Source organism: Chiroxiphia lanceolata, chromosome 10, assembly GCF_009829145.1.
Source record: "Chiroxiphia lanceolata isolate bChiLan1 chromosome 10, bChiLan1.pri, whole genome shotgun sequence".
Classification (NCBI taxonomy): Eukaryota; Metazoa; Chordata; class Aves; order Passeriformes; family Pipridae; genus Chiroxiphia; species Chiroxiphia lanceolata.
Genome location: NC_045646.1, coordinates 1774049 through 1788988, shown reverse-complemented (window position 1 = coordinate 1788988; position 14940 = coordinate 1774049). Strand labels below are relative to the sequence as shown.

General features: G+C 52.5%; 1 protein-coding gene across 1 annotated transcript in view; it reads right to left on the bottom strand.

The window, feature by feature from the left end:
* Nucleotides 1-215: 215 nt before the first annotated feature.
* The window catches only part of LOC116791713 (IQCJ-SCHIP1 readthrough transcript protein-like), a 59696-nt gene continuing 44971 nt past the window's right edge, over nt 216-14940 (bottom strand). The window contains exon 4 of the mRNA XM_032697987.1: nt 216-716. Within this exon, the coding sequence (XP_032553878.1) occupies nt 216-716 (501 nt within the window). The remainder of the gene's footprint in view (nt 717-14940) is intronic.

The following is a 14940-nucleotide window of genomic DNA, read 5'->3' as shown; positions in this document are numbered from 1 at the left end:
TCCAGGTGAACCCCCCCAGCTCTCCCAGCCTGGCTCCAGAGCAGAGGGGCTCCAGCCCTCGGAGCATCTCCGTGGCCTCCTCTGGCCTCGCTCCAGCAGCTCCACATCCTTACGCTGGGAACCCCAGCGCTGGACGCAGCACTCCAGGTGCCATCCCACCAGAACAAACCAATTCCCCCCTCCAACCTCCACCACCGACCCCCAAATGCCTCCCCTCAGTCCCCCCCCCCCGCTCCTCCCCAGCACCGCGACCCTTCCCCACTCACCGAGGCGGGGTTGGCGCGGGGGTTTCTCTCCTGCTCCCGGCACTGCAGCCCCGCCAGGTGCCTCTCCAGGGCTGCCCAGTCCATCGCGGGGGGCTGCGGCTCCCGGGGGGGCCTCGCCCCGCCGCCCCTCCGCCCTCCCGGCCCCGCGGCCGCCCCCCGGTCTGTGCGGGGCGGGGGGTGCGGGCGGGCGGAGCGCCGGGGGGGACCGGCGGGCACGGACCCGCACCCGCGCCCATGGGCGGCGGGGCAGCGCGGCGGGCACGGCGGGGAACCCCCGTCCTCCTCCTCCGAGTCCTCCTCCGAGTCCTCCAGCGCCGCCAGGTCCAGGCTGCTGGGGCACGGCGAGGACTTGCCCTCCGAGCACGGCGTGGCTTTGCTGGAGTTGGATTCCGAGCTGGAGCGGCTGCTGCCGGCGTCGCTGCCTAAATCCATGCCATCCTCCCGGGAATCCTGGCGGAGAGAAGCGAAGGGGAGCCGTGGCGGCGGCGCCGGGAGCGCTCCTGCCCGCCGGGCACCGGGAAGCGCCGGCCCCGGGGCCGCCCCCGCGCTCCGGAGCTGCCGCCGGCGGGGCGGCCCCGGGCGGGGCGGGGAGGGGAGGGGAGGGAAGGGGGGCTCGGGGGGTGCGGGGCGGGCAGGGGGTGCGGAGGGTGCGGGCTCGGGGGGCGGCGCTGCCGCGGCCGCCGCGGGGGGAGCAGGGGCCGGGCAGGGCGGAGGCTCCGCCGCTCGGGGGCTGCGGGAAGCGCCGTTTGTGCCCTGCGAGAATAGGGGGGGAAATCGGCGGGTTTTGTTAATTTTTATTTTTTTTTTTTAAATTATAACTACGGTGTGAAGTCGTGTTGTTGTTATAACTGTTATAACTATTTTTTTCTCCTACAAGAAATTGGGATTATTATTTATGATTTCCGCTGTTGGGTCGGGACAATCCCGAGCACAAAAACAGGCTGGGCAGGGAATGGATGGAGAGCAGCCCTGAGGAGAAGGATTTGGGGGTGTTGCTTGACCCAGCCATGGGTCAGTCCCAAAATCCCCATGCCCTGGGGGGTTCTGTCAGTCCCCAACCCCCCCGTGCCCTGAGCTGATCCCACAGTGTGAGCAGCAGGGGAGGGGGGGGGATTCTGCCCCTCTGACCCATTCAGGTAAGACCCCACTCTCCAGCTCTCAGGCCCCCAACATCTGAAGGACATGGAGCTGTTGGAACAAGTCCAGAGGAGGCCACAGAGATGCTCCAAGAGCTGGAGCCCCTCTATTCTGGAGCCAGGCTGGCAGAGCTGGGGGTGCTCACCTGGAGAAGAGAAGGCTCCAGGGAGAGCTGAGAGCCCCTTCCAGGGCCTAAAGGGGCTCCAGAAGAGCTGAAGAAGGACTTGGGACAAGGGATGGAGGGACAGGACACAGGGAATGGCTTCAAACTCACAGAGGGTAGATTTAGATGGGATATTGGGAAGGAATTCTTGGCTGTGAGGGTGGAAGGCCCTGGCACAGGTTGCCTGGTCCAGTGGAAGGTGTCCCTGCCCACGACGGGGTTGGAACAATATGATGTTTAAGTTCTCTTCCAACCCAAGCCATTTTGTGATTTTAAGGGTTTGGAGAGGGGGTGGCACTGTCTCTGCACGGGGCAGTGGGTTTGCAGGGAGGCTCAGTGACAACTCGAGTGACATTGTCCCTCCCACGCCCCGAGGGACCACAGAGCACCCCCCACAAACCCCCACTTCCACACTCTCCACTTCTTCCCTTCTTTCAAAGTAATTTAAAGTAACTAGTTAAGAGTCTCCTATAAATAACTCTGCTAAAAAAAACTAATCTAGTTTCTGCATTCTGGGTCAGCACAGCCAAGTTTAACACGCAAATGTTCCCGTTCCCAAATCCATGGTAAGAGGACCTTTTAAGGTTGTGTGGCTGAAATGGAGAACATTAATCACACGGATGAGCAGCTTCAACACGTGGTTTGGGAGATGTGGCAGCTCTGGGTGGCACATCCCTACAGTCCAAACCCAGTGGATGCAGTGGGGGAGAGTTTAGGGGATGGTAAAGTCCTGGTAGAGGGAGAAACAGCAACTAGTCTTAATTATAATGAAATTCAAACATCACATTCCATGTTTTGTGGCAGAAAAAGGGAAAACAGCTCTATATTATCACACTGTTTTCAGCACAAATCCAAACCAGCCCCATCCCAGACACTGCGAAGAAAATTAACTCCAGCCCAGCCCAAACCAGCCCGGGGGGGTTTAAAAGTGTCCCGTTGTTTAGGATGGGGAGGGCGATGCCAACCATGGCACAAACACCCAGGCAGTGGGCACAGGGCAGGGGGGGAGTGCTGGGGGGTTCTCTCCTTTGTGGTTCCCTGCAGTCCAGCCTGGCTTTGTCAGTTATTCCAAAGGGAAGAGAGGGAGAAGGGAAACATCTGCAGCCAGTTAACTCCTGGGACTTTTGAACTGGTTGCTATGCAGCTGTTCATCCTGAGGAGACACAGACCTGCCCGGGGGAGGGGGGGACGTGCCTGCTCTGCCACTGCCAAATCCTCCTTGGGATTTGTCTCTTTGGCAGCAGGGACTGACCACCAGGATGGGGGAATCCTGTCAGCCCCAGAAGCTCAGGGGACCAAAACACCAATGCCATGAGACAGGAAAAAGATTGGCACAGAAATAGGGCACAGGCTGGGGCTGGAATGTTGGAGGTGTTGTGGAGACATCCACTCTTCTCCCATCTATGGGGTGGGAATCAGACTCATGGAAAGGTTTGGGTTGGAAGGGATCTTAAAGCTCGTCTTGTTCCTACTCCTTGTCAAGGACACCTTCCACCAGCCCAGGTTGCTCCAAGCCCTGTCCAACCTGGCCTTGGGCACTCCCAGGGATGGAGCAGTCACAGCTTCTCTGGGCAACCTGTACCAGGGCCTCCCCACTCTCACAGGGAAGGATTTCTTCCCAATATCCATCTAACCCTGCCCTCTGGCAGTTTGAAGCCATTCCCTGTGTCCTGTCACTACATGTCCTTGTAAATAGTCCCTCTCCAGCTTTCCTGTAGGAGATCCTGGCTCCCAGCCACAGCTTCAGAGGGATAACAGGGGCCTGTGATACACAGGGAATAATAATACGGATTATTTGGCCAAGGTGGGATTAACCTCTGGGCTTCAGTGTCTCCACCAGGTGCTTTCCAGGTGACCAGCACAGATTAACCCAACTTTACTCTCCTGACAACCCAAGGCTTCATCCCTCCTCCCAGCTCCACCCCCCCTCGCCTTCCAGGCTGCCACAGCTTTTGGGTTGAAACTCAAAAAAAAAAAAAAGAAAAAAAAAAAATCAGGAACTGTGCAAAGTGCAGTTATAAAAATAATTCCAGCAAATGGCAGGAGGGAGCAAGAGCCTGGGAATTAATTACATTGGCAGAAGTTTTTAACCACTTGCACCCCTGTGAGGTTGGGAGGGGGTGGCACTCGACACGCTCGGAGGGGTGGAATTCTTTATTTGGGTCTGTTTGAATGTCACCACCACCCTAAAAGTGAATATCTGCTGAGCAAAGGGGAGGAGCTGTTCCCTGGTTCCAGTCTGGCAGCCACAGGCTGTGGAAAGCTTTATTTATAGGATCTCTGTGCGCCTGATCAATTAGGGAGGTTTCTTTTCTTCCATGCCACGAGTGCATTTATAACATCTCCTACTCCCAGCCCTTGAAAATGCCTCCCTGTCTTCAAAAGGTGTCCTCTCACGAGTTTAACACATCACACACGTGCCTGATGATTTTTCAAGTTTCCCTTCTTTTTTTTTTACTCTTTTTTTTTTTCACTGCAGACAGATAAAATCATTTTGCATCTTGTAGTAAACCCTCCACATTTCTAATTATACATGGAGAACATATTTTCACTCGACCCTTCACAAGAAGAAAGCAGATATTGCTATTCAAAACACATATGTAATTTATCTCTTTTACAAGCTGACATCAAATAAGTTCCTTCTCCAATGCAATGAAAAACTGAATTTTAAAGGGTGAAGAGTGTGAACACAACCCCTTACAGATGAAAGAAGGTGCTTTACAGTTATTTTATTCAGTGCAAAGGAGGTTTTAATACAAACAAGGCATATGGAATTTACTCTGAAGTAGAAATACATCAGGAAAATAAGTTCCTTATTACTTCCATGGGATGAATGCAGGGCTGCTTTAAAAGCCAGTTTGCTTATTACTGTGAGCTATTAAATTTATTTCATTTCACTATTTTGGTGCTATTTTAATCCCAGTTTAAAATGGGTTTCCTGTGCTCTCTCTCAGGCTAAATTGCTGAAGCTTTTGGGTCAGGGAAGGAGGAAAGTAGGGAAGCAGGGAAGTCCCAACCACCCTTAAGCTGCCTCCTTCTCCTGGCCTTCACACCCCATCCAAATCCATCTCCACCAGCTGGGTCTTCATCTCACCCATGGTGCAGCACCCTCACGTCCACCTGGAGCTCAAAAGCTGCGTGTTTGCCCTAAAAACTGGTTTCTGGGAGGATTTCTCTTTAAGGGACTCCCACCCAGAGCTGCCACTGTCCCTACACAGCCAGGAACCTCCCAGAAAACGGTGCTGATGGAACAGGGAAGGGTAGTTTCCTCTGAACACAAAGAATTCACACTTCCTCCCACCCCTGGAAAGGAAAAGGACTGCCCTGAGATCCGTTTCCTTTTCCTGGTGTAACCCCTCTGTGAGTATTTCTGGGATTTGTTGCCCCAAGGCTGTCAGAGTTCTCCTGGAGTCTGTGTTGGACCCCAACACCCACACAAATGAGCGCAGACCTCCCAGAATCAGGCTGCCAATATATCCCCTGGCCCCTAAACTGGCCATTTTTATACAGAAGCATTTTTTTCCCCCCCATTTCTCCTCTTTTATAGAAGTTTTCTTTTGGACCCACACATTTTGCAGGTCCAACCTCACTGAGCTCGCCGTGGAGGGATGCTGCTCTTCCATCCCAAATAATGCAGCTCCTAGCTTTGCAGAGAGCACAAGCCAAGGGCAAGAGCTGTGGTTTCTTCTTCCTGACCTTCCAAGAGCCAGAAGAACCCCTGGCTTCACTCACGTCATCGCCCTCATTCTGAGGCGTCTTGGAAATATCCGCCCTGGTGAATATTCCCTGTTCCAGGAGCCACAACCATTCCCAGCATCCCATGGACCTGCTCTGGCACCATCTGGGGAAGAGGAGGAGGAGGGAGGAGAGCCCACAGCTGCCTCCACCCAGTGTGTCCCTCAGCAGCTCCATCCCATGCCCATCCCCACCTTCTCCCCATGGCTCAGGATGGGGGTTCCACCTTTTCCAAGGGAAAAATAACCAGCTTTTTTTTCGGCAGGGAGAAGCTCCTGGTTGTGTCCCTCCTGCACACACACAGATGCCATGGTGACAGACACCTTCCCAGATCACAACAGCAAACAGGAACCCAGGGATTTGTGTCTTATGGCCAATTCCACCCACGGGAACAACACACTCCGGGCATCTGGGGCTGTTTCCTGCACCAGCAGAACCCCCAGCGAGTGCTGGGAGGAACTGGGAGGAACTGCTCCTGCCTTCTGGGCTCTGCTGGAGGGATTTCAGCCTCCTGCTGCCTGCCTGAGCCGTGCCAGCCTCCCACACGTGTCTGGCAGTGTGGGGGAGAAGCCGGACAAGCCCCAGCAGGGTCCCAGCCCCAGTTCCCAGGGATGGCTGTGGGAGGATGGAGCCCCAGGCTGTGGGTCAGAGCATTCCCCTCATCCTGTTCAGCTGCAGTTGGGGTTATTTTGCTGTGTCCCCTATTTTTCCAGCTGACATTGAGTCCCAAACACAACAGAGCTGGCAGATTGGTGCCTCTAAAATAACTTATTCAAGTAGGCAGGGGAGTGAAAAGAGGGCAAATCGAAGCTGGAATGACGCTGGGACAAGGAATGTGTCACTCAGACAGAAGTGAGGACTCTGATGTGTTTATAAATACCCATGTGAGGGGGGCTGTTTCCTCCTCAGCTGCCCCTTGCCCTCTCCTGCTCACCCCTGCAGCCAATGCTGATGTTTTGCTTTAATTTTACCTGGTCTAACTTTTCCAACACTGACCACAAAGTCTCACCTGTGAGATTTTCCTACCTCATGGAATTCCTGCTGTTCTGGGAGCAGCTGTGATCAAACCTAACAGGGCTTCTTGCATTGTCTGTCCCAAGTGAAGGGGAAGAGGCTGTGGCACCCCAGGGAGAGCTGAGAGCCCCTTCCAGTGCCTAAAGGGGCTCCAGGAGAGCTGGAGAGGGACTGGGGATGAAGGCCTGGAGTGACAGGACAAGGGGTTTAGGTTGAAGGAGATTTAGGTGGGATACTGGGAAGAAATTGTTCCCTGGGAAGGTGGGGAGGCCCTGGCACAGGTTGCCCAGAGAAGCTGTGGCTGCCCCTGGATCCCTGGGAGTGTCCAAGGCCAGGATGGAGCAACCTGGGCTAGTGGAAGGTGTCCCTGCCCATGGCAGGGGATGGAATTGGATGAGCTTTAAGATCCCTTCCAACCCAAACCATTCTATGCTTCTATGATAAATATTCTGGCAGAGTGGCTGCGCCTCCAGAAGCTCCCACAGCTCCAGTTCCATCCCAGTGCTGGGTGGTCCTCAGCCCCTTCCAAATTTTTCAAAGCTTGAGCCCCCAAAGGCCCTCGTGTGCTGCTGCCTCAGAATAAACTCCCATTTCAAACGTATTTGTATTGATTTTCTACAGTTTATTCACACATTAAAGGTTGTCTCCTCTTTAAAACCACAAATAACATCCTGCACTCCCTGCACACTCCAATTATCCCAGTTCCTGGCTTGGCTTTGGGATTTAGGAGCACAGGGATGCTGCATTGCTCCCTGTTTCCCAGCCAGCCCAGGGCATTCCTGAGACTCCATCAACAAAACCAACCAGAAACCACCCCTGGAACGCACAAAATATGGTCATTTCATTGAAAAATGGACAGGGTGGGGACTCACCTGCAGCCCAGCAGGGCTCAGGGATGGGGTCCAGCCAGCTGCATCCCTCCCTGGATAGGTGGATGCTCCCCTGGGAAGCTGGAGGGCATGGCATGGGTGCCATGGCACTGCCTGGCAAACCAGCAAAACCTGGGTGGGCATTGTTTTTGTAGGGTGCCCCTGGGATTTGCAGGTTTAACTGTTTAAATTTAGCAAATTAATCCTTTGCTTAATTTAGAGGAGGGATAAAGGGGGAGGGAAATCACAGGAGCAGCAAGAGTGGGAGTGATTCCACTGCCATTAAAGCTCCTCTGCTGGCACAGGGGGTGACAGAGGTGAAGGAGAGGGACAATGGCACCACCTCACAGCTAATCCCCTCTTAGGTCGAGTTCAGCATTTTTGGCTGAATCTCCAAACTGGGATTTGATGTTTACAGCGAGAAAAGATCTTGGGATGGCTCCAAACCTCTTCCCTGGAGGAACCCAGACCTCCCACAAGTTCTCCCCACACATGGGGACCACTGATGTCACATGGCAGCACCACTGAGGCTGCAAAAATGGCCATTCCTGGTGTCCTAAAACGCCCAGAAAAACCACACTGACTCCTTTCCTTGGTACAAATTGGAGAATACAACAGATGCTCCTGCCCAAACTGGTTTTCCTCTAAATTATTTGTTATGGGGTGGAGGATGGTTTGGGTTGGAAGGGACCTTAAAGCCCATCTCATCCCACTCCCTGCCATGGGCAGGGACACCTTCCACCAGCCCAGGTTGCTCCAAGCCCTGTCCAAGCTTGGATACTTCCAGGAATGGGGCATCCCAGTCTACCAGGGCTGTTTTCCCTGTGCCTGTTCCTGCCTGGCAGGCACAGGAGGGCCAACAGGACACAGGGTAAACAAAAGCAAGGTCAATAAGGATCCTCCTTATCTGTCAAACAGCCTCTGGAATTCGGTGTAATCATCAAGGCCGAGGGGAAAAAAACAACAGACCTTTTCTAAACTGGTTTGGAAGGCACTTGGGGAAGGAATGCAAGCAGGGAAATAGCTGGAATATTTCAAATGCATGAGTCCACAGAGCCCTGCTGAATCTTAATATTTATGTTGGTTCCTCTAAATGCATTAACTCATGAATTTCAACGTGTGCTGAGAAGGTTTTGCAGAGATTCTGCCCCCAAAAACCCCTCCTGCCCGTGATCTTTTGGAGGAATCACCCCCTAAATGAAGTTTCAGCTTCATTAAGGTTTGTGTTATTTGCCTTGGGGGCCCCTGGTTATCAGTGGGGGGGTTCTGAGAGTTATCAAATCCAGGGAGGGTCGTGCTCAGCTCCAGCAGCATCACTGCAGGTTCATCCCAGCTGCCTGAGCTGGATAATGTTCAGGGAAGAATCAACATTCAGGGATTTCTCCCAGCTTTCTGTTGCATCCCAGGTGATCCAGCCCTCTGCCTGATTTAGGGCTGAGGAGGTTTGTTGTTGTTTTTTTTCTTGCACCATAAATATCTTGCAGTGAATCGTTTCTCGCCCAAATCTCTTAAATGAGAGTCACAAGAAATGGTTGGGAAAAATAAAGCCAGGATGTTCCTTCCACAGCCATTCCTCACTTTTACCATGATTTAACTTCCTAAGCTCAGCTCAGGGGTTGATTCAGGTTACATAGAATTAATCCCAGCCTAAAGCAGCCAGAGCCTGGCACAGGGAGGGAACCTGTGCACCAGGAGAGGGGAAAGTGCAATTACTGCTGAAAGAGATGTTGCTGCAGGTGCCCTTCAAAGGTGGGATCAGGTTCCATCAATCTGCTCAATTAGCATTTAATTTGGAGCAGACAACTGAGTTGCTGGTGCCCAGATTCCAGTCAAGGGCAATTATCTTTTGTTGTTTCTTTGTCTCTGCATCTTCACGAGCCCCTTTGCATTTGGATGCAGTTCAGGTTCGCAGGAGGACGTTTTGCTGCTTTGCTGCTTTGCTTTTCTCTAATGATTTATGATGTGCTTAATCCAGCCCTTCTCAGTGAGGCAATATTACCATAACAGCTCAATAAACACACTAACAACCAACAGTTCTTAGTGGAGTTCTTTTTTTACCTCCAAATTTTAGGGACAAGACCGAAATCCCCGCTCTGCCTTCTCCTCCCAGCTTTTCCCCGTGCTGTACTTTGCCAGGGGCAGTGCTGGGGGTGTGGGCTGGGCTCTGGGATGCCCATGATCTTCCCTGGATGTCTGTGTTTCCATGGCTGCCCCTTTGCTTTGCCTTTCTGCTTTGGGTGAGAAGAAGGTTGGACTCTGTGGTCTTGGAGGGCTTTTCCAACCTTAATGATCCTGTGATTCCAAGAGCTGTCTTGGGAAAGGTACCACTGAGAGCAATCACCTCGTGGCCTTCCTGAGCATCTCCCTGCAGTCATCCCCCAAACCTGGCTCGGGGTGCTGTGCTCATAGTCATAGACTTATGGAATTATCCAGGTTGGAAAAGCCCTCCCAGCCCATGGATCCCCCCTGTGTCCCATCCCCACCGTGTCCCCCAGCCCAGAGCACTGAGTGCCACCTCCAGCTCTTCTTGAGCACCTCCAGGGGTGGGGACTCCAAACCTCCCTGGGCAGCCCCTGCCAAGGCCTGACCACCCTTTCCAGGGAGAAATTCCTCCTGATGTCCAACCTGAGCCTCCCCTGGCACAGCCTGAGGCCGTTCCCTCTCCTCCTGTCCCTTATCCCTGGGAGCAGAGCCCGACCCCCCCGGCTCCCCCCTCCTGTCAGGGGGTTGCAGAGCCAGAAGGTCCCCCCTGAGCCTCCTTTGCTCCAGGCTGAGCCCCCCCAGCTCCCTCAGCTGCTCCTCACAGGATTTACTCTCTGAGTAAGTCAGAGGAGCCCAAAGAGGCAGCAAAGGGTGTCAGAACCCGCAGCTGCACAGGCACAGATTCCCTTCCACAATAAAGCAGAATTGCTTTCCAAAATAGCTGCGTGTGGAACAGCCACCTGTGAGGGGGAATGGCTGTTAGAAAGCTTTTCCTCCACCATCCCTTGGGATGAAGAGGACTAAACACACTGCAAACAGGGAAAGGCCAGGAAATCCATCCCTGTTATCACACCCTCCAGCTCTGCACTATTCAAAGGCTCCTTGCTGGCTTTGCCCCACTTGGGTTTGCAAAACACGCCCGAAAGCCCAATGGCCAGAGATTTCTAATGGAGCACATTAGGAATCTGGTCACCCTGCACAGGCAAGGATTTTTGTATTCATGTACATTCAAAGAAATGTAACTTCCAAACCTCCCCCCGAACTCCATCACGACCCAAAAAACCAGGGAAAATAAAATATATAGCTACAGCAAATGAAGCTGTGAGGAAACAAGCCCTCTTCCCTGATGATGAATTATACTCCACTTGCAACAGATGCAGCTCTTTATATTTGTTTTCTGCATAAATCTACATATCAGCCTGAAAGCAACTGTGTGTGCTTTGTCTTGCCTTGTTCCCTCACTCACTGCTCTTTTCAGCTGAGTGCAGGGCTGGGGCCTCTGAGTGCAGCTTCACCCTGCCAAACTGCCCCATTTTGTGGCTTTTTGAGCCCAAAATTACAACCAGGGAGCAGGTGGATGCTGACCATGAAGTGACTTGGCTGCATGTGTGGTGATCCTGATCTTACTCGATCCATTGGCCATCAGTTCCTGCCAACAGGGATGGCACATCCCCATCCCAGCCCCCAGAGATGGGCAGAGCCCTCAGGGCTCACAGCACCCAAGGAAACGTGGAGGGACAAGCTGGAATGGGTGCTGAGCCTGCAGCGGGTGCTGAGCCTGCACAACCCAGTGCTGGAGATGGGAACTGCTGCGGGAGTCACGGGTCTTGTTCTGCAACTTCAGAGAATCCTGGAATGGTTTGGGTTGGAAGGACCTTAAAGCCCCTCCAGTCCCTGGGAGGAATATTCCACAGTCTCAGCCCAAAAAAGGTGAAAAGGATAGGGATGGAATACACTGATCTTATTAAATGGGGAGCCCATTTGTTCTCAGCTTTTCTTAATCTCGTTTAACGCTCTTGGTGTCAGGTTCGATTATTTTTAATTGTTTTTACAAAATGCATGTGATAAACTTATGGTTTTCTCTGTGGGGTCTCCCAAAACATCATTCTGGGAGAGAATTTATTTTCCTCTCCTCTGAGGAGCCTTATTTAATATCTGTGAGCTGGAAATTGGAGTGATGAAGCAAATAAACAATTACTGCAGTGTGTCGGGGATGGAGCAGCCTCGTCCTACAGCCACAGGGAAAACCTGCCCCTCACCTCTTTTTACTCCCTCCCAAGATTGTTTTGCTCCTTCCCAACATCCCATCTGTGCTTGCCAGCCTAAGCCACTCCTGCTGTTCCAGAGCCTTCCCAGGGAAGGCTCAGGGATAATCTCCTTTCCAGGGGCTGGTGGGAGGGAAGGTGGCTCCATCCCGGTTCACTGGGGGAGTGCTCAGGTAAACTCCAGGTGAAATGAGGGATGGTTTGGGGCTGGATTTCCCAGCTGACACGACCCTTTTACCCTTCTGCAGGGGAGAAGTGTTGCCCACAAGCACCTACAGGGCACGGGAAATGTTCAGGGAATCACCAGCAGTGTCGGAGAGGACGTGAGGACCAACTGTCCCCACTCCCTCTGGGCCTGCAAAACCATTTTCCACCACAGAGGAAAAATGCAGAAACCCTTGTGAAAAGGGGTTTAAGTCAGGGAAAAGAATGGTAAGATCTCACAGGTAGCACTGAAGGCTGGGGAGCTTTGGAAGGTCCCAGGCACCTAGGCTCTGCCACCCTGCCCTACGGAGCATCTTCCTGACCTCTCCCCTCGAGTGGGGCATCAGGACAAAGCCATTTCCATGGCAGAAAAGCCCCACCATTTGCAGAGGCAGAGAACATGCCTTTCCTCCCAGGAAAAGCTGGAAAAGCCGTGTTCCTGAGTGCTCCCACTCCAGAGCAGCAGGTCAAGGGATGCTGCTCAGCTCGGCACGCAAACGCCGGGGTAGGACAGAAAAAAAATAGAAAGCAAATTGCCATGACCTGTTCCTCTGGAGAAGGGATCTATTTCTGATGCAGGAACTCCTTAAACATCACTGGGTGTCTCTGTAACCCACTTAGGCAGGGCTGAGCTCAGAGCAGTGGCACTCCCAGCTTCTGCTGTGCTCAGTGGCGTCACACGGACCCTCAGCGGGACAAACCAGCCTGAGCCACCTCATCACACAGGGACAACAGGGGCCTTATCAAAAGGCTGCATTATTGGTGCACAGGGAGAGTCTCCAGGTCTTCAGGCTGGGCTGGGGGCTGTTAGTCCCAGCTCTGAGCTGGGCTGGGAAAGCAGATCCTCTCCAGCCCTGGAGAAGACCGGCAGGGGACAACTGCCATGCTATGCACACTCAGAGCACTCTGCCCTCTGCCCAAGGCACAGGGACAGGCACTAGAGTCCTGTAACTCCATCTGAGCCCGGGGGGCACAAGCAGGTCTCCTGCTTGCAGCCACAAAAAGGATTATCACTGCCACCAGCTCTCTGTGTTCCCTGAGCCCCAGGGTGCAGCGAAGGAGAAAAGCAGGATGATGGAGGGAGATGTCACTGCTGAAGGCATCTCCCCCAGAGCCTGTCCCAGAGAGGTTTCAAGGTGTACATGAAAAATCAAGGTACATTTGTGGTGTTGGGGCTCAGTAATCAGTAAGGCCTGGCTCCCAAACAGAGGCAGATTCAGCTCCCCACAGTCACTGCAGGATAATACCTTGAACAAACCAACTGTATCTATTTAAATGCCTTAATAATCAACATCCAGGGTTCAGAAGTGGCAGATTTAACCCAGCTCCCAAGAGCTTTATCTGTTTATTTTCCATGACCTTTGGAAGGCAAGAACTCCACCTCCAGCTGCTCCTCAGCTGCAAAGGGGGTGGGTTTGGCATTGCTGGCTGTGCTCTGTGGGATCAGCACTTACATTCCTCTGCAGGTAGCAGGGCCGGGGCAGAGGAGAACCTTTTGGGGGTATAAAGCCTGATCCTACATTATATGGAAGGGAAAAACCCAAAGTCAACTCCCAAGAATGACACGGGAACCTTATTCCCTAAGAGTGACACAGACTATATAATATATATGTACTTCTCTCTATTTATCTATATTTATATACATGGATATCTATCTATATCTATCTATATCTATATATTTACCTGTATATATATAAATTCCCACCCCTGGAAGTGCTCAAGGCCAGGTTGGACTGGGCTTGGAGTAACCTGGGCTAGTGGAAGGTGTCCCACGAGATGATCTTTAAGGTCCCTTCCAACCCAAAACATTCCATGACTCTTCCTCTGACTCCATGATTTATGTTCCCCTGGCTTGTCCTGCAGCCAGGGCTTTGGAAACAGCCTCGTGCTGCTGGATTTCCCCCTGGAACTGGAAGTCAGTGGAACAGAAAGTGAATAATCCTCTTACAGGGCTGGCGCCGGCTGCCACGGCCCTGCTGGGCTCCAATTAACACCAGCAGCTCAGTTTTGTTATTAATTACGGGAATGAGGGAGAATGGAGCTGCTCAGGGCACGGCTGCTTGGGCTGGGAGAAAGGACATGGCCTAAAATAACTCCCAGGGAGAGAGGAATTCCTACCTGGAGAAGGGCACTGGAGCAGCACCGTCCCCGTGAGGGAGGAGGGACCCCCCGGGCACCCCAGTGACCACAGACACCTCCAGAAAGCAGGACCTGGGACATGCTCCTAAAACCTCAAAGCTCATTTTCCATGGGGCTGGTGGGTCTGGGAACATCCAAGGTGCTGCCACCCTGAGAGTGGGTGATGATAACAGAGCTTAAGTTTTGCTTTGCCCCCCAAACCAAATCCCGTTCCCAGCCACAGTGTCAACCCCTCCACAAAGCACAGCCCAGGATTTGCTTCTAATCACCAGGATTTTTGAACTGGAAGCTGCCCCTCATCACTTCTCCAAGCTGAAACTTAATCTACAGTTATTCTCCTGAACAGAGGGAATCTCTTCCATTGGCACAAACCAGCACTTTCCACTGGACTACCAAAGAAAATTCCACCTGCTTTGTGGGAATGTGATTTCTGGGGTGTCAGAGCTGCCCTGCTCTCAAAGGAAAATCCCCTTTGCTTGGTTTAACCACAGAATTCCTCAGTTTTCAGGGATTTCTCTTCTGGAAAAAAAGCAAGAAGCTCCCCAAACATGCCCAGGACAAGATGGGATTGGAGTTGGAGCATCCTCCACTCCCTCCCTGCAGCCCAGCCAGGGAAAGGGACCCAGGGTACCTTCCTCCCTCTGCCCTGGGTGCTCAGTGGGATCCTCAAATCGTTCATTTATAAGTCCTAACACACTTGATGGCTTTCATTTAACACTGAAAACCCATAAGCAATGAGAATGTACTTTAAATAAAAGAGACTGGCTCCATAAAATAGGGAATTGCTTCCACTGGCACAAACCAGCATTTCCCACAGGACTGCCAGATAAAACTGTGTGTCTCCAAAGGGACACCGTGTTTAAAAATACTCTGCTCTGTCCCAAATGCTTTTTTAACACAGCTCAAGACTGTTACATGCCAGAGGAGATGATTTTCCCCTCCTCTGTTTTGGGTATTTGGCAGCCCTTGGGGCAGAGATGAACAGGAATATTGTTGCCATCCAAGGAAGTGGAATTCTGACATCCCAGGGCTTGCTGTGGGGAAGAGAATCACTGCAGGCTGATGACACAGATGCCCTGTGAGGATGGCTGAAGAAAGCACTTCTTTCCAGCAGCTGCTTTCCCCATATTTCCCATATTTTTCATGCCTGGAGGCTTTGAGAGACA